The sequence below is a fragment of the Mastigoproctus giganteus genome, chromosome 12, assembly GCF_048544385.1.
Source record: "Mastigoproctus giganteus isolate SK-2022 chromosome 12, ASM4854438v1, whole genome shotgun sequence".
Taxonomy (NCBI): Eukaryota; Metazoa; Arthropoda; class Arachnida; order Uropygi; family Thelyphonidae; genus Mastigoproctus; species Mastigoproctus giganteus.
In genome coordinates this window covers 1,795,196-1,820,601 of record NC_143586.1, presented here as the reverse complement: position 1 = coordinate 1,820,601, position 25,406 = coordinate 1,795,196, and the positions used below count along the sequence as shown (strand labels likewise).

The window sequence follows — 25,406 nt, the reverse complement described above, 5'->3', positions numbered from 1 at the left end:
TTTCGCTAAACGTTTTTATTTTTTTTTTAGGATTGCAAAATTTAAAACTAAAAAAAAAAAATAAAAAAGAAAAGCAGTCAATAACGACAAAGACAGCATGCACAAGTGAGATACGGTGTAACAACCTTAAAAATAGGAACGAAGAGAAGGTTCTGAAAATTTATTTATTTTTTTTTTATATGGCTAAAGATTTCAGTGAAGGGGACACACATTTAAAAACAATAACATAAAAACCCACAGAATTCCAGCTATCAGTATTATTGCAAATGCAATAAGATCGAGTTTACTACCCATTTATAATGAATTGCACTAACAGAAAAGCCCAATAAACCTGAAACTGCAAATTTTCTTTATTGTTTTATGGTAGTGACCTCCAGAAATGTGCTTTAGTAAAATGTGAGCTTGCGTGAAGTGATAATAATGTATTGTTTCCACCTTGACCCTCTAAAGTTCTTTACAGAAAATTGCATTTGACCATTATCATAAAAGAAAAACGATCGATTTGGATCAGAAAATTAAAATAATAAGGATGTATGAAAATGGTGAAACATTAACAAGTACCTTGCGGAATTGAGATTTGTCAGTGTCAACAGTGAACACAATAATAAAGGGCAAAGACAGAATATGAGAAGTGGTGAAGGGATCAGCACCAATGAAGTCAACTGTAATAACCAAGGCTAAGAAATACATAACAGTTTTACAATACAATAACATGCGGTTTTTCTTTCTTATGTGCCACACCAGCTACTTCACCACTGTCGCTAGATAAAGTTTTTAATTCAACTAATTAAAAATATATAACTATGTTTCTATGTATATAACTAATATATAAAAAATATATTACCAATTAATAGAAAAAAATATAAATATTTTCTTCATTCTTTTGAGGGTATTTTGTGGTTATTGTAATTCTGGGATATCATGGATATAGTAGCAAGTAAGAAGTAAGAAGTCCTGAAACGTGTGACTTACTGTACTTTACTTTGTCAGTGTTAAACTTCAGTTGCCCATCTGCCTAACTTTTCTAGATGCAATAGCATATGGTCATTACTGTCATTAACAACCCTGTCAACCTTCGTATCATCTGCAAATTTGGACATTAAGCCTGATATACTGTACCTTCATCAGTATCATTGATAAATACAGAAAACAACGGGCCCAACATGGACCCATGGAGGACACCACTAATAACATTAGTCCACAAAGAGCAGTGTCCATTGATTACCACTCTCTGTCTTCTCCCACTCAACCATCCCTTTATCCATAGTAACAACTTACTCTTAATGCCATACTGCCCCAACGTGAATCATAGTTTTCCATGTGCAACTGTATCAAAAGCTTTCCTGAAATCCAAGAATATGATATCAAAATAATTTTTTGCATTCACTTCCCTTGTGACCTCATTCTAGTATCAATCAAATTGGTCAGACAAGACTTCCCCCTTAACAAACCCTTGCAGTGTCTGAACTATAACTGCAGTCTTGTCTAGATGATCCTGCAGTGCTTCTTTAACCAGTGCCTCCACTAATTTCCCCGAAACAGAAGTTAAACTAACAGATCTGTAATTACAGAACTGTAATTCGTGTCAGTGTTTCATCCCCCTTTGTGAAGTGGGGTCAAATTTGCACATCTCCAGTCCATGGGGGACATCCTCTGAGTCCAAGGAAGCTCTCATAATTATGGCTAAGGGTTTGCTTACTTCCTTTGCTGCCTCCTCTAATACAACTGGATAGATCCCATCCCAGGGTGCCCTTCTTATGTTTAACTTCAGAAATTTCTCCTCCACTTTGCTCTCAGTTATTACGAAATCATTTAACGCCCTACGAGAATTTGATAAAATTCTGGCTTCCCCTCCCTGAGTGTGCAAATGTAGAAACAAAATACTCATTCAGTTTTTCAGCTACCTGAGCAGGGTCCTCAACAATCAATATAAAGTGGACCAATCTGATTCATCCCCTTCCTTCTAGAGTTTAGAGAAGTAAAGAACTCTTTGCTGTTTTTCTTTGCATGCTTTGCCAGAGATTTTTTGCAATATGCCTTTGCCTGCCTAACTTCCTCTGTGACTTGATTACAGATCAGCTTATGTCTACCATAGGCTTCTGTGTCACCTGTTAATTTATATGTATCCCATGCATTTTTTTCTCTGCCACAAGTCTCATTAGTTCATCTGACATCCATTTAGGCTGTCGTTATTTGGTTTTTTAGAAGCATTAGCAACTAAGGCCATATTGCTCCACATCCATTTAGGCTAAACTCTTGAACAATATTTCTTAGTTGGAACAAAAAGCCTAGGAACTTCCAAGATTACTCCCTTGAATACTTCCCATTTAGAGTTTGCTGTTCATAACATCATCACTTGGTCCCACTGTATAGACTTTAAAAACTGTCTCAGACCATTGTAGTCATCGTTACGAAAGCAAAAAAACTGTTACCTTTACCTCTGATGGTAGTTATACGTTTGAGTAAATCCCACAAATGAATAAATTTGAGTAAATCCCACAAATTCATGCACGCATGAATAATCATTACCGATAATCAGATCCAGAGTATTATTCCCTCTGGTTGATTTTCAAAAATGCTGTAGAAAATAATCATCCAATAAATCCAAAAATGCCTTGCTAGTGTGTGAGTAACCAACTCAGAAATCCCAGTCAATATCTGGGAAGTTAAAATCCCTCATAAGTCAATCTGATTTACTGGCCCACTCTATTTCTCTGTATAGTTGTTCATTATACTCATCAAAGTCATTAGGCTATTAACACACTTCTACTCTCAATTTTGCTTTCACAGTGTTTATGTCACACCAATCTGACTCAACATTGCACTGTCCACCCATGTCAACTGGGTGCATTCCCTAGATTTTATATGTTTCTTAACTAACAGCATAACTCCTCCTTCCCTCCTATCCTGTCTATCCTTCCTGTGCACATTGTATTCCCCACATTCCAATTCTGTATTCCTTATATCTGTGTGACACTATGTCTCTGATATCTCAACAATATATGCCTTTGATTTTTTGATCAACACCTCAAATTCATCAAATTTATTTACTAAACACTTAGCATTGGTGTGCATGCATTCATACATGCACCTGTTTTTATTCTTAGTTACCATAACACAGCTCGTGTATTTACTTGTTCTGCGATTGCTCCCAGCAGTCCATGAAATCCCCAGCAACTTGTTTTCCAGGCTGCTGCTCATTCCAATAGTAGCAGTGCAAGAATCACTTTCACCTCTGCCAGTGGCTACTGTTAACCTATCTGTCCGTGTATCCCCCTTCAACTAACAGTTTTCCAACCCACCTAACACTGCCTTGATAGCATCAACAAATATTCTTGCACCTTTCTATTTAAGTGTATCCTATCCCTGTAGAAGCAGACTGCTTCTCCTTGCACAATCTCTCCAGGTCCAAATTTATTGACAAGGCCTCATCATATTCTCCCTCCTATTGTGTTTGGGCAGAATTGTATTCACTTTCAAATTCGACCCTAAGTCACAACTTTTTTCAATATTGACCTGTACTGGTAAAGTAATTCCGCCATTCTTCTGCCCTTAATATCATTAGTGCCAAAATCAACGACCTGATGTAGCCGAGTGGTCAGGAGCGAGAGTGCATAGTACAAGTTCCTTGAGTGGACTGGGGTTCAAGCCCACGACTACTAAATACGATAAATATTTGTATTGGTGATTTATTGTAAACTCTACTGACTTGGTTGTCGTGCCGGAGTATAAACCGAAAATTTAATGTGTACAACAATATCATCTTTTGTGCCCTTAAAAGATGATATCTGCTCTACAATGTCATCAACCTTTGCCCTGGTAGATATACCCTGGTCCTGTTCCACCTATTCTTTTTGCACAATATATTCCTCATTTCCCTGACAAAATTGTTATCATTATTATTATTATTATTAGCATATGGTGTAAGGAAGCCTAAGGCTTATGATGCCCTAGCTAAAAAAAAAAAATTTCTGAATTACCCTGAGAGAGAGAGAGAGAGAGAGAGAGAGAGAGAGAGAGAGAACAAGAATCCATTTAGAAGGGAATCACCACGAAAGAGAAGAATGATGATATCCAGCTTAGGACACTGGGTGTGCCAAGCCCATACGCACCAGATGTGAGCCCCTGGGGTTATTTGAGAATGTATATCCATATTTGCTGTTGGTGAGACTGATGGATAGTGGGTTGATGCTAGACAGAACCACAGTAGGCTCAGGGCAACTCCCTGAAAGATTCCTCTCCTGTTGATGATCAGCCTGCTTGTGATGTTCTCAACCTTGATGGCAGTACTCCGTTTCTTCATGGTTGCTTCTAGCAAGTTTCATACGTAGATCTTCAGTGTCTCTATTGGCCAGTTACGAGGCACGGAATCAAAGGTTTTGTGATAGTCAATGTAGGCCGTGTACAGGTTGCAGTGCTTCTTGTAGGCTTGTTCCATAACTACCGCATCAATAGTTAATTGCCCCTTGTATCCTTTTTCTCATCCACTTACATCCCTTTTTCTGCTCGGTCATGATGTTCTGTCTCTCCATATGATCCGATATCTTCTTGGTTGTGCAGCTGGTCAGGATTTTGTACATTGTTGGAAGACAGGTGTTCGGCCTGTATTTATCTGGGTTTCTTTTATCTTGGTCTTGAGCCTTCAGGTACTGGATTCCTTGAGTAAAAAACTCTGGGATTGTCTCTGGGTGATGTATTATCCTGGTGAACTGCTCTGCTAAGTGCTTGTATGTGCAAGTGATCTTCTTGTACCAGTAATTGTGGATGTTCTATTCCTGGGGGTTTGCCAGCAAAGTTTCTTATTGTGGGACTTTCTGCTCGGCTGTTGTATATCCCATTCAGTCATCTCTTGTATGTCCATGGTTCTCTTCCATTCTAGTTCTAGTTCTATCTGGAAGGGTCAGTTACTTATGTCTTATTTCACTGCTCCATATGTTGCCCCAGATCTCCTCAGTTGTCTTCTGCTTGGGTTTTTTTTTTCATTGCCTTCTTTTCCCTCTTGTCCTATACTCCTATAGAAGACTGTTTGGTTTTCATTAAATATTCGTTGTTTTCCTCTGGAAGCTCTCTTTGTATCAGTGTAGTCTCTTGCTGAGCAGAAGGAGGTTCTGGTTCAGTGTGTCTAAGTATTCTCCTATTCTCTTTGATTTTTTGACGTTAAAAACGTCTTTACCAGTGTTATTTGGAAAAAAGTGTTACGTTACCTAGAAATTGTTATATAAAATCGTCACAAAACGCGATGCGCATGCATTGTACTTGATGTTAAAAACATCTTTTCTTGGGCTTGTACTTGCACTGCAAGTACTCGTTGTACTTGCAGTGATGCAACAAGTACAATGCATGCACGCAAGAAAACTCAATTGTATGCAACAAGTTGCAGTGACACAACAAGTACAATTGAGCAGTGATGCGCTACATTATACCATTATATCAGCATAATGATTATTACGCAAGTGACTGTGCCAAAATCTACTGCCCGGCATTCAAAGGAATATCATGAAAGAAAGGAAGGGAAGTTGGACAGAAATGTGAATCCACATGAAATTGAACAACAGTGTTCTGCTGTGCCTGGAACTTCTGAACTACCCACAAGAAAACTCAAGCTCAAAAGATGAAGGAATATCGTGAAAGAAAGAAAGAAAAGGAAATTGAACAGAAATGTGATTCCAGATGAAATTCAACAAGAGTGTTTCGTTATGCTTGGGACTTCTAAAACTGCAACCAAAAAACATGGGCTGAAATAATTAGCATTAGCATTAGTAGAGGCATTTGATGCAAGAAAGCAAGCTTATGCAGCATCAGCCAAAAAAAAAAAAAAAAAAAAAAAAAAACACTTCCACTTCACTCCTCTGTTCGTTCAAAATACCTGTCCAGCTGAGCCTTAAACTTATTTAGACTATCAACTTCCACGACAAGGGATGGAAGTCTGTTCCACCAACCAACCACCCGCTGGCTAAAGGCAAATTTCCGCACATCTATCCTACATCTGTCTTTCCTCAATTTGAATTTATGCCCTCTCAGGTGATTATTCTGAGCGAGAGGAAGAATCCCATCAGCATTGAGCATGCTCAAACCATTCAAGGCTTTATACACCTCTATCAGATCACCTGGCTGGTGCCTAGTCTCCAGACACTGTAATTTGCAAAACTTAAGCCTTTCTTCATAAGAGCACCCCTTTGTTCCATTCACTAATCTTGTTGCCCTTCTCTGTACTCGTTCCAGCAGCTCTACATCCTTCTTGAAATGAGGCCTCCAGACCTGTATACAGTACTCTAGGTGTGGCCTGACCATTGCCTTATACAAAGGGAATAATCACCTCCTTATCCCTTCTAGAAAAATTCCTATATATCATTGACAATACACCATGAGCTACTCTTGCAGCCCGTCTGCACTGCTCAGAGAACTTCATATCTGCCTGCACAAACACCCCCAGGTCCCTTTCATTCTCTACCACTGTCAGTGTAGTACCACAGAGTTGATACGTTGCTCTAGGGTTGCTGTTTCCCATGTGTACTACTTTACATTTGTCAATGTTAAACTTCATTTGCCACCTCTCAGCCCATCTGCTGAACCTTTCCAGATCCTGTTGCAGCAGCATAGTGTCAATAGTGTCCTTGACAACCCTCCTACCTTTGTATCGTCTGCAAACTTTGACATTAAGCTTGTTATACCCTCATCAATATCATTTATGAATACAGAAAACAATAATGGACCCAACACTGAGCCCTGAGGGACTCCACTAATAACATTAGTCCACGACGAGCAGTGTCCATTGATTACCACTCTCTGTCTTCTCCCCCTCAGCCACCCCTTTATCCACAGCAGCAGTTTGCCTCCAATGCCACACTGCTCCAATTTGTGCAGCAGTCTTCCATGTGCAACAGTATCGAAAGCCTTTCTAAGATCCAAGTATATAATATCAAAGTTATTCCCTGCATCCAGTTCCTTTGTGACTGCATCATAGTATCCAATAAAATTGGTCAGGCAAGACTTCCCCTTAACAAAACCATGCTGTGTCCGAGCTATAACTGAAGTCTTGTCTAAATGATCCTGCAGTGCTTCTTTAACCAGTGCCTCCATTAATTTTCCTGGAACAGAAGTTAAGCTCACAGGTCTATAATTACTTGTGTCAGCCTTTGATCCTCCTTTGTGAATTGGGGTCACATTTGCACATTTCCAGTCTATGGGTACCTCCCCTGAGTCCAAGGAAGCTCTCATAATTATGGAGCCGACCGGGCTAGCCGAGTGGGTAAAGTACCTGCCCGGCAACCCAAAGGTCGCGGGTTCGATTCCCGCCTCGGGCTTGGATCAAAGTACTGCAAAAACCTTGGGAGGTGCAATATGGCCACAGAAGCCGATGCGCCAACAACTACCAAATCATAATTATGGCTAAGGGTTTGCTTACTTCCTTTGCTGCCTCCTTTAATATAACTGGATAGATCCCATCCACCCCGGGTGCCTTTCTTGTGTTTATCTTCAACAATTTCTCCTCCACTTTACTCTCAGTTGAATACACCTCTGGCATTCCCCTCACTGAATAACTCCTCATGTGTGAATGTCGATGTAAAATATTCATTTAGTTTGTTAGCTACCTGAGCAAGATCATCAACAGTTACCCATCAATATCAAGTGGACCAATCTGATTCATCCTCTTCCTTCTAGAGTTTACATAAGTAGTTTACATAAGTTTACATAATGGCATTGAGCGAAATTCGTAGATCTGATCGTCATGGTGTAACTCCCCAACATTTGCTATATATGGCAATGAAAATTATGTGAATGTGTACTGCAGAAAATTTGCAAATTGCATTTAAATTAGTAGGAATAACAGCTAACATTACTCGTTCTATATTGGAATCGAAAGAATTTATAAACAACTGATTAGAGACTAACTTGGCATTTCTAAAATCAATTCCCAATTCAGCATATTATTGGAGTCAACGTAAACAAGATGTGCTTGCCATGATTTATCAATTAGGAAAACCTACAATGTTCTTGACGTTGAGTGCATGTGAACCAACATGGCCCATATTACTATGTATGTTATACAAATTCAGATACAAACAATAAATTACAACTAACAAAGTTAGGGATCTACCTTACAGGAAAGAGCTACATTATGTGCAGAAGTTTGCCTTTAGCCAGCGGGTGGTTGATTGCTGGAACAAACTTCCATCTGTCATTGTAGAAGTTGATAGCTTAAACAGATTCAAGGCAGAACTAGACAAATACTTGGAGCAAGTGGATGGGTGAAATGAGAAGGGGGTGTGTGTTTTTTTTTTGGCTGATGCTATATAAGCTTGCTTTCTTGAATCATGTGCCCTTGCTAATGCTAATTAATAAATGAAGATATAACGTGTGCCATATACTTTAATAAAATTGTCAAGAGTATACTCAGAATTTGAAAATTGAAAACCTATAGTCCTTTTGGGAAATATTATGTTGTTGTGAATTTCTTTAAACGCATTGAATTTCAATATTGAGGAAGTCCACATGCACATATATTATTATGGATGAACAATGCACCCTCTGCACCATTAAAAGAAAAAGAAGGTGGGATGGAAGAAGTAATCCAAATGATAGATGCATTATGTTCTATAGAGAAAACTTCAGATTATTCAAATTTACAGCAACATAAATATAATTTTACTTGTTATAAAAATAATAATGCAAACCGACGCGAATGTAAATTTTGAAGCACCTGTTTGGCCAATGTCGCAAACTCATATATCGATACCGATGGCCATAGATGACAATCAAAGATCAGCTTATCTTAAACTGCATTACTCATTAGAATTGGATAATTATGTTAATTTTGAAGGATTCCTTAAATCAAATCGATGCCAATCAAAAGAAGAATATCTAAATATTTTGAGAGCTGGTATCAAACGACCACGTGTATTTCTTAAATGCAAGATAGAAGAGAAATTTATGAATAATTACAATCATTGGATTTTAGGAGTGCTCAAGTCTAATTTGGATTTACAATTTATCATAGAAGAATATTCATGTGTAGCATATGTAGTTGAATATGTGAATAAAACTAACAGAGGAATAAGCAACCTGCAATGGAAAATTTTAGAGCTACAAGAAGAAGAATATCCTGATATGGATATAACTGATCTAACACGAGCATTAAGTGTAGATGTATTGAATTCTGTGGAGATGAGTTCACAAGAGGCAGCTTGTTATTTATTACAATGCCAAATGCCTGTGTCTTCAATTGCGATTGAATATGTGCCAACGGTATGGCCACATGAGCATCAGAAATTACAAAATTACATAAATCAACAGCTGAATTGGATGAACAACAAGTTGATAGTGAGTCTTTGGATAAATGAACAGTAAATTGTGCATTAAAAGATATAACTCTTGCACAATTTACTGCTCATTATCAAAAAGGAAATAGGAAATGGGTGAAAAGACAATTTACTAAAATAATTTGGTATTGGAATTATAATACAATATGTCTTCATGAACATATACCCAAAATGGTACCTTTACACATACCATTTATCAATGAGGAGAATGAAATTTTGAATGAAAATAAATATTTCTTCAACAATATAGAACTGCATTTCAACATGTACATACTATTATAATCAGATTTGGACTTTATGAAACCAACAAAGAGATAATTACCTTGAGAAGAAAAGAGTTCGAATCTGATATTGATATTGAAAAGACGCTAGCAATTTGTAGGCAACTTTGTATCGAACTTGATGACAATGATGAAAATGAACTGGCGGTGGAAAAAAGATGAAGAATTTCTTAAATCAAAAGAAATTGATGATGATTTCTTTACTGACAAGAAAACTATTGATGAGGAAATGAGAATGGCGACGATGGATAAATTATCATCTGTCATTAGGAAGCGAGAGAATGTCTTGAAATCTGAAAAATACTGTCGTTTGATGAGTAGTACTAATAAAGAACAACACACATTATTACTTGAAGTTATCTATCATCAAATTAATAATCAGATACATGAGCCGATACAAGTATGTCTCACTGGACCTGCTGGCTATGGAAAGACATTTACTCTTAAATTATTGATGGAAATGTATAATCGCTTTTGTAAGGTATCAAATGCTGACCGGGTTAGTCGGGTGGGTAAAGTGCCTGACTGGCAACCCAAAGGTAAGTGTAAAGTGTAAAGTGTGTTTAGGGTCAAACGGCACAAGGGGTTCCCCCCATCTCCGCGTAGTTTAAATTGTGGATGAACCAGTTGACTGGAAAAGCCAGAGATTTAAAAGTGTATGGACTTTGTATATGTGTGATGCCTTGTACCGTTGTTCATCTGGTCATTTAGCCGCTGAGCCCCTACTGAGGCTCAGCGTTGCCCCACTTACGCCCCGTGGAGGCAGACCAGGGACTCAGTAGTCTGTTTCACTCTGGCAGGTCCTGCCACTTAATTTCCTGAGATTTCGGCGGTTAGGACCTGAAAAAAAAAAAAAAAAAAAAAAAAAAAGAAAGAAAGAAAGAAAGAAATGCGTCGACATAGGGGTAGAATCGCTTAGTTTTGCTAGGCCAAGTTATGGGCGTAAGGTAATTTAGATATGTTAAGTTTTTGGTATGTAGGGCTTTCGCTAGCGTATAGATAGAGAGGGGGGAGGAAGAAGGCTGGGGGGAGAAAGACAGAAATATGGGGCCAATAGAGTAGGTAGCCCCAGTTTTCAGTGGGACATGCCCATGTCCCACCCGAGTAGAAGATATAGGGTGGAGAGGAGGGGAGGACGAAAATGTTCCCCCTCCCCCCAAGGAAGTAGGTATAAAGGTGAAGGGGGCTAGAGTGCCCTCTTCAGATCGCCATATGGCTATTGGCAGCTATTGTTTCAAGTTTCTTTACTCATGGGGCAAGCTCCGTCCTTGTGCTTGTGTCCCTCATCTTTAGTTGCAGCCTTTACATTGTGCTGGCTGGTGTCTCAATAGTGGTACTTGATGTCAGTCATTGTAGATGGTGATTAATGTCCTTCTCCTGATGAAGAGGTCTTGTGCGAACTGGGATAATGCTCTATATTCATCCTCAGTATCTATGAAATGGGATGCCAATCCTTTTGGTAGGTATCTTATTTTTGTTATAAGTACCCCTCTGAGGTCTTCATATTTTGGGCACTCGTACACTATGTGATTCCAGCTTTCTGTCTCCCCACACGTACAGTTTGGGTCTTCAGTGAGTCCGAATCCGAGCAGCTTCTCATTGTAGGGTCCATGTCCTGTTATTAGAGATGTCAAATGGTACCCAGGGAAGTACCAGGTCGGCTTTTGGGTAGATTTTCTGGAGGTCAGGTAGATATCTTCTGGTTATCTCACCCTTGGTGGTCTCCGTCCATCTTCTCTGCCATAATTTTAGCAGGTGGTTCTGTAATCTAGTTTTTTCCGTTTTTAGGTTGTTCGCTGGGTCAGTTGTGTAGTCCAGATGTGTGGCCACCACTCCCCTGGATAGCAAGTATAGCAGACCTGTGCGAACGACCTCCAGGTCCAAAGGAAGCGCTCCAGTGAGTACCTGTAGTGCTGGAGTACTCACTGTACTACACGCCTGCGTCGTAGTTAAGAGTATGGTCCTTTGGATCATGTCCAGAATTCTTCTATTCACTGCCAGTGCAGTTTTTGGGAACCAAATTGCTGAGGCGTAAGTAATTGCTGGGAGAAACGTTGTCCTGTAATATAGCGTCAGGGCTCTTTTTTTGAGTCCCCAATCTTTCCTAGTAACTCTGGCTACCAGTGCAGAATAGCTCCTGATTTTTTTTCTTATGTACTTTAGGTGCAGCTGGAACGAGAGGTTGTTGTCCAGTACCACGCCTAGGTACTTAAGTTGGTTTACAAACTTAATGGTGACATTGTCAATTTTTATTTGCGGTGGTCGTCGCAGGGTTCCTTTAAGCAGGATTGAAGAGGTCTTTATGGGAAATTGTTAGCTGGTGTTTTGCGGCCCATTGCTGGAGTTGCTGCAGTGCTTGGTTTGCTTGGGTTTCCAACTGGGCCCGGGAATCCGCTCCCATGGTCAATATCAGGTCATCAGCGAATGCTTGTGTCCTGACGGGTCCCAGATCCATCACTAAGAACTCATCTAACACCATATTCCACAGGAGTGGTCCCAGCACCGAAAGGTTGCGGGTTTGAATCCTGCCTCGGGCTTGGATCAGAGTAAAATGCAAAAACTTTGGGAGGTGCATTATGGCCACAGAAGCTGATGTGCCAACAACTAACAAAAAAAAAAAAAAAAAAAAGGTATCAAATATTCACAACGCATTTGTTACTTGTGCCTCCACGGGCAACGCCGCTATGGCAATTGATGGTACAGCAGTGTATTCTGCTTTCCGTATATGTCTATCAAATAATCTTCAACTTAGTAATAAAATTCTTCAACAATATAGAATTGCATTTCAACATGTACATACTATTATAATCAATAAAGTTAGTATGATTAGTGCAGAACTATTATCAATTATAGATATGCGTTTAAAGCAGATAACTGGTATCTGTAAAATACCATTTAGAGGTATGAATATATACTTCATTGGAGGTGTAGCATGCACTGGAGGCAATTTCCTCCAGTGCATGCCACACCTATATATAAATGCCTGAAGAACTCATTGATTGCTCCAGAATTATGTCATTCACTACAATTTCATGAATTAGGGCAAGTCATTTGACAGTCCAATAGTACATTTTCTAAAATTCTTACAAAAATAGGCAACGGAGAAGCGTTATTACCAGATCAACTTAAAATTATAGAATTGAGATTTGTTACCAAAGAAGATGCTACTAATTTATGTCTACAAGGGATTCAACTATTTTTAAGAAATAGTGATGTAAATGCCTATAGTACAAATTCTTTAGTTGCACCCATGTTTAGTCTCTAGAGTAAAGTTTCCGGCATCCCCCTCCCCCCATACTTCTCCTTCAACCCATGCATGGTACTAAGTACTATAGGTTTTGATACCTTTCGTGTTTGGGGTTTTCATAAAAAAAAAAAAAAAAAAGATGAAACCCAGGAAGTGGTTGCACAAGATTTATACCATGGATATCATTAGCAATAGCATTAGCATTAGTAGAGGCATTTGATGCAAGAAAGCAAGCTTATGCAGCATCAGCCAAAAAAAAAATAAAGTAAAATAAATAAATAAAAAATAAACACTTCCACTTCACCCCTCTGTTCGTTCAAAATACCTGTCCAGCTGAGCCTTAAACTTATTTAGGCTATCAACTTCCATGACAAGGGATGGAAGTCTGTTCCACCTACCAACCACCCGCTGGCTAAAGGCAAATTTCCGCACATCTATCCTACATCTGTCTTTCCTCAATTTGAATTTATGCCCTCACAGGTGATTATTCTGAGCAAGAGGAAGAATCCCATCAGCATTGAGCATGCTCAAACCATTCAAGGCTTTGTACACCTCTATCAGATCACCTCGCTGCTGCCTAGTCTCCAGACACTGTAATTCGCAAAACTTAAGCCTTTCTTCGTAAGAGCACCCCCTTGTTCCACTAATCTTGTTGCCCTTCTCTGCACTCATTCCAGCAGCTCTACATCCTTCTTGAAATGAGGCCTCCAGGCCTGTATACAGTACTCTAGGTGTGGCCTGACCATTGCCTTATACAAGGGAATAATCACCTCCTTATCCCTGCTAGAGAAATTCCTATATATCATTGACAATACACCATGAGCTACTCTTGCAGCTCATCTGCACTGCTCAGAGAACTTCATATCTGCCTGCACAACCACCCCCAGGTCCCTTTCAGTCTCTACCACACAGTCGATGAATTACAGGGTGCGGCCTTGCAAATGCGCAACAGGAAATGTCCCGGCCCGGATCGCATAGAACCAGAGATGGTCAAAAAAGCCGTGGAATATATACCAAACCTGATACTTAATCTCTTCAACCAATGCCTGGAAACTGGAAACTTCCCGACAAGTTGGAAGACTGCACACCTAAAACTTATCTTAAAAAACCCAACAAAACCACCGGACCAACCAGCCTCATATCGCCCCATAGCCCTACTCTCTACCCTAAGCAAACTCTATGAAAGGCTGCTCCACAAAAGGATCATGAACCATTACAAAACCGCCAACCTGGAATCACCCAGGCAATATGGATTCAAACCGGGCTTCTCGACCATTGAAGCAGTCCAAAACCTCATAACCAAGGCAACCCAAAGTAACAAGAAGTATTTTCTGGTAATAGCAGTGGATTTTGCTGGGGCCTTCAACACCGTCTGGTGGCCCAGTGTCCTTGGAAGACTCCGGAAAGCAGCACTCCCAGAAAACCTGTATAACAGTGTCCGGGCATATCTGTCGGATAGGAAAATTGAGGTCATCACAACTTTCCGAAGAGTTGTTAAAAGCGTCCGAAGGGGCTGCCCACAGGGATCTTCCTGGGGCCACTAATGTGGAACATGGTTTTTGATGACTTCTTGGCTCTGGACCTGGGAAATGTGGCCAGTCAGGCCTTTGCTGATGATCTCATTTTAATGGTGGAAGCGGACTCCAGAAAGGGACTTGAAACACAAGCAAACCAAGCACCACAAACCTTACAGAACTGGGCAAAAACAAATATGTTAATGATTTCACCAACCAAGACAAACTCAGTATTACTAAAAGGCTCTCTAAACATCAGACGACCACCGCAAATAAAGATAGCGGGATCCACCATTAAACTAGCAAAGCAAATAAAGTATCTAGGTATTATCCTGGATGGAAACCTGTCCTTTACACCTCACCTCACCTCACCTACTTGAGAGAGAAACTGAGGAACTATGCAGCACTTGTAGCAAGAGTATCTCGCAGGGACTGGGGACTCAACAGGAAGACCCTGTCACTGTATTATAAAACAATATTCATCCCAGCGATCACCTACGGATCGCCAATCTGGTTCAGGAAGGCCGGAACCGCGGTCAACAGAAGACTGCTGGACACTGTCCAAAGAAACATACTTCTAACTATAACTAGGGCATGCAAAACGGTGAGCACCCACGCTCTGCAGGTCCTGGCAGGAGCTCTTCCGCTGGACCTCAAGGTGACTAGATGTGGACTCATGTGTTTACTGTCAAAGGATATACCTGCCTCCATCTATGACTTTACCTTGGACCCAACCAACAGCCGGACGGTAGAGAAACAACGAATAGTGGCTCACATGTTACAAGATGCTTCATACCGATAGTCGCAAAAATGTACCCAAAAGGCCCTTCGTGGTTCTATCCTGGGCTAAATACAACCTTCCTCCTGACGGGCCATGGCCCATTTAAAGCAAAACTGAATGCACTCAGAATAATAGAAGAGTCCACATGCACCTGTGGAGAACCTGAAACCTGGCAGCATATTATGCACGACTGTGAATGCTACGAAGAACACAGAAGTAGACTTATAACTGAGATTCAATACTTGCCGAAAAATCAAGAGTACCATCTACAGGATTCAGAAGATGAATACAAAGCCCTCAGCCGATTTGCACTTGATGTCTTCAATAGACGACGAACAGAAATAGCCATCCACAACGAATAGATGACCACAAATAACAAATAAAGGCAAACTGATAAAACATCAACACAGAGGAAAGGATAGCAAAATACTAAAGACAAACGGTGTAATATGCAGCAGAATAAATGAAACAGCATCGAACTAGGAACCAGTGGGAGTGGCTCCAGCCAGGATGTCGTCGCACCCAGGAGGAACCCACACACCTAGAAAAGGACCAAGCCCCACCAACGAGTCATCAGACTGCACTTGCTGGAGGGCACTGCAAATTGCCGCTATGGCGAACTGGGCAGGGCTCCCTTGCCCAGCCCACTTTCTCTCCCTATCCCTGGTGGTGTGAGGAGAAGGACTTTCTGCCCCCTCCCCACCCACCCCCCTCATTTCCCTCTGGTGGGGCAAGGACATGCCCCACTGATATACCTGGGTCGCCTTCCCTATTGACCCCATACTTCTGTCTTTTCCCCCCCAGCCTTCCATCTCTCCCCCTACTCTACCTATATCGCCAGCGAAAAGCGAATGCCCCACACAACGTAAAAATTTTAAATGCCAAACTCGACACACTTGCAACCTCTTTCAGCCTAATTAAATTCAAGCGTTTATCCCCCCCCCCCTTTTTTTTTTTTTTTTATATAGGTCCTAGCCACTGAAATCTCAGGAAATTAGGTGGCAGGACCTGCCAGAGTACTTATCTAAAAATACTGGTGTACCTGGTCTGCCTCCACGGGGCTAAGTGTGGGCAACGTTGGGCCTCAGTAGGGGTCCAGCGGCTAAATGGCCAGATGAACAACGGTACAGAACACAACACATGAAACAATTCCCACATACTTTTAAATCTCTGGCCTTCCCAGTGAACTGGTACACCCACAATGAAAGCAACGCGGAGATGGGGGAAACCCCTGGTGCCGTTAGACACTAAATACACTTTGTCAGTGTAGTACTACAGAGTTGATACGCTGCTCTGGGGTTGCTGTTTCCATGTGTACTACTTTACATTTGTCAATGTTAAACTTCATTTACCACCTCTCAGCCCATCTGCTCAACCTTTCCAGATCCTGTTGCAGCAGCATAGTGTCAGTAGTATCCTTGACAACCTGCCAACCTTCGTATCGTCTGCAAACTTGGACATTAAGCTTGATATACCATCATCAATATCATTTATAAATACAGAAAACAGTAAAGGACCCAATAATGAACCCTGAGGGACTCCACTAATAACATTAGTCCCCGATGAGCAGTGTCCATTGATTACCACTCTCTGTCTTCTCCCCCTCAACCACCCCTTTATCCATAGCAGCAATTTGCCTCCAATGCCACACTGCTCCAATTTGTCCAGCAGTCTTCCATGTGCAACAGTATCAAAAGCCTTTCTAAGATCCAAGTATATAATATCAAAGTTATTCCCTGCATCCAGTTCTTTTGTGACGGCATCATAGTATCCAATCAAATTGGTCAGGCAAGACTTCCCCTTAACAAAACCATGCTGTGTCTGAGCTATAACTGAAGTCTTGTCTAGATGATCCTGCAGTGCTTCTTTAACCAGTGTCTCCATTTATTTTCTGGGAACAGAAGTTAAACTCACAGGTCTATAATTACTTGTGTCAGCCTTTGATCCTCCTTTGTGAATTGGGGTCACATTTGCACATCTCCAATCCATGGGTACCTCCCCTGAGTCCAATGAAGCTCTCATAATTATGGCTAAGGGTTTGCTTACTTCCTTTGCTGCCTCCTTTAAGATAACTGGATAGATCCCATCCACCCCAGGTGCCTTTCTTGTGTTTATCTTCAACAGTTCCTCTTCCACTTTACTCTCAGTTATTACATGATTCTCTAGCTTACTGCCAGAGTTGAATACACCTCTGGCATTCCCCTCGCTGAATAACTCCTCATGTGTGAATGTCGATGCAAAATATTCGTTTAGTTTGTTAGCTACCTGAGCAGGATCATCAACAGTTGACCCATCGATATCAAGTGGACCAATCTGATTCATCCCCTTCCTTCTAGAGTTTACATAAGTAAAGAACTCTTTGCTGTTTTTCTTCGATTCCCATGCCAAGGATTTCTCGTAATCTGCCTTCGCCTGCCTAACCTCCTTTGTAACTTGGTTACAGATCAACTTGTATCTATCATAGGCTTCTGTGTCACGTGTTAATTTGTATGTATCCCATGCATTTTTCTTCTCTGCCATATGCCTCATTAGTTCATCTGACATCCATTTAGGCCTAAACCTTGAACAGTATTTCTTAGTTGGTATGTAAAGCCTAGTAGCTTCCAAGATAAATTCTTTGAATGCTTCCCATTTTGAATTTGCTGTTGGTAACATCATCAGTTGATCCCACTGTATAGAATTTAAATACTGTCTCAGTCCATCGTAGTCGGCTTTACGAAAGCAATACCCCTTCCCTTTACCCCTAATGGTAGTCACCTCTTTGTGTAAATACCACTTCATAACACTGTGATCACTCCACCTAGTGGTTCATTTATCTGGAGATTCTTAATGCATGAAGAATCACTGCTGATAATCAAATCAAGAGTATTACTCCCTCTAATTGCCTCCCGAACATGCTGATGTAGAAAACAATCATCCAATTAATCCACAAAAGCCTTGCTAGTGTGTGAGTGACCAGCCCCCAAATTCCAGTCAATATCTGGGAAATTAAAATCCCCCATTATAAGACTCTCTGATTTACTGGTCCACTCTATTTCTCTGTACAGTTTCTTATTATACTCATCAGAGTCATTAGGCCTATAGCACACTCCTACTCTCAATTTTGATCTCCCAATGCTTCTGTCACACCAAACTGACTCGACACTGCACTGTCCAGCGATGTCGACTGGCTTGACTTCTTTGGATTTTATGTGTTTCTTAACTAATAGCATAACCCCTCCTCCCTTCCTATCCTGTCTATCCTTTCTGTAGACATTGTACTCCCCAAATTCCAGTTCTGGGTTCCTTATATCTGTGTGACACCACGTCTCTGAAATCCCAACAATATCTGCTTTTGATGTTTTGAGCAATACCTCAAATTCATCAAATTTATTTACTAAATTCCTAGTATTGGTGTATATGCAAATATACATGCACCTGCTCTTCCTCTTAGCCACCCTAACACAACCCATGTGTTTACTTGTACTCCCATGATTCCCAGCAGTCTCTGAAATATCCTGCATCTTATTTTCCAGGCTGCTGCTCATTCCAATAGAAGGAGTGCAAGAATCACTTTCTCCTCTGCCAGTGGCTACTGTTAATCTATTGTATCCCCCCAATCTAGCATTTTTCCGACCCACCTAACACTGCCTCGATAGCATCAGCAAACATTCTTGCACCCTTTCTATTTAAGTGTATCCCATCCCTGTAGAAGCAGTCTCACCTGTTAACAAGTACAGACCAGGCTGAAAAAAAATTCTACCCCTTGAGCCCTGCACAATCTTTCCAGGGTCGAATTGATTGACAGGGCTCTCATCATATACTCCCTCCTATCGTGTCTGGGCAGAATTGCAGACACTTTCAAATTCAACCCTAATTCACGGCTTTTTTTTTCATCACTGACCCTGTACTTGTTAAGTAATTCCCCCGGTCTCCTACTCTTAATATCATTAGTGCCAACGTGTACAACTATATCATCTTTTGTGCCCTTAAAAGATGATATCCGCTCTACAACATCATCAACCTTTGCCCCTGGCAGACATACCCTGGTCCTGTTCCACCTATCCTCTTTGCAAAGCATGTTTCCCATTTCCCTGACAATAGAGTCACCAACAACTACTAGTTCCTTTGGGACCAGCGCATTCTGCCTTGGGGGTTGTCGCTGTGTTGTGCGATGACCAAGTGCAAGCTCTGGAATTGGTGTGGGCAGCTGAGAGCTTGATGTGCCCCTCACTTGTAATCCTTCGAGGGCATCCACCCTGTCCTTCAAGCTCTCATATAGGCCCATAACAACGCTGAGTTGTTGCCTGATTTCCTTACACTCCTTGCATCGCGCACATACAAAGACATCCCCCATGGCAGTATCATGTCCCATACCTGACTGCTCCGCAAACATCAAGCAAATAGTGCATCTTAAATGGCTGTGATTCAGAGGGCAACTGCCCCCCTCAGTTCTTCCCTGAGCCACAGCATTCCCATTAGCTTGAGCCTTTTGCTTTGCTGTTCTGGTTTGAGTCATGATTTCGATTTACTTTCAATAAAATTTCAATTTCAGTACAAAATCATTCTGAAGAACAATTAGCAAATATGCAAAATTAAATTCATAAAATGTCAGTGACTGATATTGCAGGAATTCCATACATTCTACCATTATTGAAAGGAAAACCCTACACAATTACTACAAATATAGATGTGGTCGATGGATTAGTAATCGGTACTTTAGTATATTTCGAATTTGGGGACAATGAAACAGTTAAACGAGTATGGATGAAATTTCCTGAGTTAAAAATAGGACATAACCTTTAATCTCATTATAAAGAATATGCAAAAGATAGTTGCAAAAGTTGTATATGCAAAAGTTGTGTATAATTATGAGATTATGAGAAAGATCATGAACGGCAACTTATATACATGCCGTTATTTCAAGTGGTCTCACTGCAGGGTTTATATATTACAAATTCCTATGATGATTTCACCATGGCAAAGCTACTAGTAATATAAAAACTTTGTGCTGAACTAGATCACTTGAAAAATAATAAGCTACCATCTCTACAGGATGAACTGCAAGATTTCATACAAAGTGGTATACCTATATCGTCAATAAATGTACAAAGTTTATGGGCCCATGTTCGAAATATCAAAATGGACACAATCTTACAGCAATCCAAAATATTGATATTAAGTGAAACATGGTTGGATAATGATGAACATATATTACTTAAACCATTCCAGTGTGTGACTCAATTTAAAAGGTTGGATGTTTGTAGTGGTGGTGTTGTGATATATCAACGTGAAGGTTCAACTATCATCAGTACACCACAAATTTGAGACATTTGTGGATCTTCATGCAAATTCAATAGTGAATCGATTTTCATCATTGCCATATACGTCACTCCAGGGATGTCATTAGATATAATTCAAAGTTCATAAACAAGAATTTGATGCCTTATTCCATTGAAGGTGCAAAATTATTGGAAGAGCCACTGGATTGTATACCTAATGTTCTCGCTGGTGATTTCAATCTAGAATTAAATTCTGAGGCTGGAAAGAAGTTTTGTAAATTTATGAACGATGTCTTCAATTTAGATATTAAGTCAAATACTTTAGTAAATACTACACGTAATGGAACGACAATCGATAAAGTATTCACTCGGGAATTAAAATCATTTGAGTGTCAAAATTATATATCTTATTTCAGTTACCATAGAATTTCATTTCAGTTACCATTTCAGTTGCCATTCATTGTATTTCATTGTACTGAAATTATTTGACAGCTGCAACAGTATCATTCATCAACATCATTCTACTCTTCCATTTGGCATGGGTTGAGTCCCTATTTAGATATTGTTCTCCATTGTTGTCAATCTCTTGAATCTTGCATCATTTGTTGATAGCTCTGAAAGCCTTTGTTTTCCTTTAGGCATCACAGCCATTCTCTTTTAGGTCTTCCTGGTGGTCTCTTATCTCCAATTCTTCCTGTCAGTACTACATTAGGCAGCCTGTGTTGTTTAATCTGGTTCACATGTCCAAACCGCTGAAGTTGATTTTTGTAGATCTGCTCTATATTTCTGAATTCAAAATTTAGATCTCTCCTTACTTGTTCAATAGTTTTATGTTCGCTCCATTTTAATTTATTGATTTTCCTTAGACATCTCATTTCAAATGCCTTTCTTGCCTTTGCTTTTCTTTCTTATTTATTAAGAAAGAAATTAGTTGCTGTGGGTTTGATGACAGTTTCATATAGTTTGATTTTTAAACTATTTGAGATTCTATTGTTCTTCCATGTTTTTGGGTTTGTTCATGTTTGTCCATCCGATGTTCAGTCTGTGATTAATTTGGTCAATATTACTTAGGTTTCTGGTTATTAGAGAGCCCAAGTATACAAATTTTTGTACTTGTTCTATTTGTTGATTTTGGATGTTTAGGTTTATGCCTCCTATGTTTTTTTCCAATTTGCATTACTTTGGTTTTATTTATATTAATATTAATTCCATAGTTGTTGCTTGCTTTATTGATGTTTGTTAATATTTCTTTTAGTTGTTTTGTGGTTTCTGTTAAAATCACAATATCATCTGCATATTTTATGTGGTTTATATTTTTTCCATTTATTAGTGCACCTCATTTTTCTTCAATTGATTTCATTAGTTCTTCTAGGTAGATATTAAATGGATATGGAGATAAAGGGCATCCCTGCATGACTCCTTTCTCTATTTCAAATTTCTGTTTTAAGGTTGTTCGATTTTACCATTGCTGGTCCTGTCTTTGACTTTTTTTTTTGGCTGATTCTGTATAATCTTATTTCCTTGCATCATTTTCCATTACTAATACTATTAATAATACTATACTAAACATGCATTAATTTACATATAGCTATCAATCTATATATATATATATATATATATATATGTGTGCATTTTTTTCTTTCATGTTAGATCGTGAAGATCAGTCAATTCTGTGCACGTAAGTATCATCTTCCTATTCTTCTGCTTTGCAGACTTTCTACAAAAATTTGCACTTTAGCATGTTGTTACATAATTTTTCAGTGCAGTTTAGTTTATTCCTCTGGTGACCTACTACATAATGTTAATTACATTCAGCCAAAATTGGATATGGAGATATCCAATAGAGAAAAATTGTGAAAAAGGATATTTTTATAAAGACAGAATCTAAATCACTAAAAGTTTCAATCTCTTTTATGGGCTTATGGTTCTACATTGGCTTAAAGTTTATTCATATTTTATTATATGTTCAAGAACGAATCAAAATTATTAATGGAAAACAACTATCGGCCATCACTTTAAGAAATTTCTGTTACAACAGTTTCAGAACTATGTAAGCAAAGGGAATAAATGTGCAGTAATTTCAAACCACTTAAAACACTGCTCTCTACATTGAAATAGAAAGAAATGATTTTTGGAATCATTATGAAAGTATGCAGTGCTTCTGAAATGACCTTGTCCACTTTGATGTGTGTGTGTGTGTGATTTTGCATTGCTATATCTGTAAACTCAAAGGTAAAAAGATAAATGGTGGATACAATTGAAATATACAAAAGAATAAGGTTTTCATTTGTAAGGTCCCATTTCATCAAGAACCACAGGGTACTGATATCCAAAGCAACCAAGGGACATTGCATATCAGTATTCTCTAAACTTGCTTATTGCTGGATTGAATGAAGGACCATGGTCCTATGCAGTACAAACTTCTTACCAAGAATTATTTGCCCAGTAGAGTCAGAAGCCAAAAACAAAGAAAGATAGAATCCCTTCAGCGATCTTCCCACCTGACAAATGTAAAGTACTGCATATGGGAAGCAGTAACCCCAGAGTAATGTATCAACTGGGTGGTACTACACTGACAGTGGTAGAGAATGAAAAGGACCTGGGGATAATTGTGCAGGCAAATATGAAGTTTTTTGAGCAGTGCAGACAGCAATGGTCAGGCCACATCTTGAGTGCTAATGCTAATTTCAGGAAAGCTTTGGATACTGTTGCATGTGCAAGACTGCTATACAAATTGGAGCAGTATGGTATTAATGGCAAGTTGCTGAAATGGATATAGGGATGGTTGAATGGAAGAAGACAGAGAGTGGTAATGAATGGACACTGCTCTTCGTGGACTAATAACATTAATACACAAAGTCTGTTATTAGCATTTTTTTAGCATTAGTAGAGGTATATGATGCAAGAAAGCAAGCTTATGCAGCATCAACTAAAAAAAAACCAAAAACAAAAAAAAAAAAAAACCAACTCCCATTTCCCCCCTCTGTTCATTCGAAATACCTGTCCAGCTGAACCTTAAATTTATTTAGGCTATCAACTTCCACAACAAGGGATGGAAGTCTGTTCCGCCAACCAACTACCTGCTGGCTAAAGGCAAATTTCCACACATCTATCCTACATCTGTCTTTTCTCAATTTGAATTTATGCCCTCTCAGGTGATTATTCTGAGCAAGAGGAAGAATCCCATCAGCATTGAGCATGCTCAAAGCATTCAAGGCTTTATACACCTCTATCAGATCACCTCGCCAGTGGCGCCTCCGTAGCCAGGTAGGAAGGAGCAGCAGTGCATAGCACACGCTTCTTGATTAGACCGGGTTTCGAGCCCGTCACCACCAAATACGGAGGATGCGGAAAGGTCAGGGAATGACCACCGCATATCCCGGAGCAATATGGCCTTAGTTGCTAATGCTCCTAAAAAACCAAATAACAAACAAACAAACCTCACCAGTGCCTAGTCTCCAGACACTGTAATTTGCAAAACTTAAGCCTTTCTTCGTAAGAGCAACCCTTTGTTCCATTCACTAATCTTGTTGCCCTTCTCTGTTCTCGTTCCAGCAGCTCTACATTCTTCTTGAAATGAGGCCTACAGACCTGTATACAGTACTCAAGGTTGGCCTGACAATTGCCTTATACAAGGAAATAATAACCTCCTTATCCCTGCTAGAAAAATTCCTGTATATCATTGACAAGACACCATGAGCTACTCTTGCAGCCGGTCTGCACTACTCAGAAAACTTCATATCTGCCTGCACAATTACCCCCAGGTCTTTTTCATTCTCTACCACTGTCAGTGTAGTACCACAGAGTTGATACGTTTCTCTGGGGTTGCTGTTTCCCATATGTAGTACTTTACATTTGTCAATATTAAACTTCATTTGCCACCTCTCAGCCCATCTGCTCAACCTTTCCAGATCCTGTTGCAGCAGCATACTGTAGTAGTGTCCTTAACAAGCCTGCAACCTTTGTATCGTCTGCAAACTTGGACATTAAACTTGATATACCATCATCAGTATCATTTATAAATACAGAAAACAACAATGGACCCAACACTGAACCCTGAGGGACTCCACTAATAACATTAGCATTAGCATTAGTTTTTTATTTTTTTTTTTATGAGAACCCCAAACACGAGAGGTATTAGAACCTATAGTACTTAGTACCATGCTTGGGTTGGAGGTGGAGAAGACGAAAGAAGATATTTGTTGACATTGGACTTGAACTTCTGTAGATTGTAATTTTCAGGAAATACTTATGAAGGGTGGTTGTTCCAGAAAATGGCAGTTGAATGAATAAATGAGGAAGATGAAAAGTTGGTTCTGTGGGTTTGAAGTTGGACAGTAAATGGATGTTGGCTGGTGGCGGCACGTGTTCGGACTGTTTTGAAAGAGAGAGCAGGAATTATAGAAGCCAATTCAGAAGAACAGTGCCCATGGAAGTATCTGTAGAAGAGGCATGCAGCAGAAACAGTACGTCTATGAGAAAGCGAGTGGAGAGACTCTGTTAGAGATGAATCATTAATTAACCTAACTGCCCTCTTCTGAATGGAATCAAGAAGCCTGAGAGAGGTTTTGGGGGCACCACCCCAGATGTGGGAACAATATTCCATGGCAGGGCGGATTTGCGATTTATACAGAGGGAACAGCTGTTTGGAAGAAAAGTAACGCCGAGAGCGAAAGAGAAAACCAAGTTTTTTAGATGCAGAGGAAGCAATATTTGTAATGTGCTTGTGCCAAGAGAGATTAGAAGTAAGGGTAATCCCCAAAAGAGATATATCATTTTGCCTAGAAATCGGAGCGTCACTAAAGATAAGCATGGGAGCAGAAAAATCCTTTTTGCGAGATATAAGACAATACTGAGTTTTAGAAGGGTTGAAATCAACGAAGTTGTCTTTGCCCCACTGGAGAATTACCTGAAGATCGGCATTTAAGGAATTGGCAGCAGATTTTCGAGAACTTGAAGCTGATTGAGCAGGACAAGGTTTCTCAAAATGGAAAGTTGAATG

The 25,406-nt window shown here is 39.8% G+C and overlaps 1 protein-coding gene across 1 annotated transcript in view; it reads left to right on the top strand.

Annotated features, from left to right (window-relative positions):
• The window catches only part of LOC150076628 (uncharacterized), a 1,101,557-nt gene that overhangs the window by 160,021 nt on the left and 916,130 nt on the right, over positions 1-25,406 (top strand). The window contains exon 3 of the mRNA XM_090386980.1: positions 22,055-22,082. Coding sequence (XP_090243106.1) covers positions 22,055-22,082 — 28 coding nt within the window. The remainder of the gene's footprint in view (positions 1-22,054; positions 22,083-25,406) is intronic.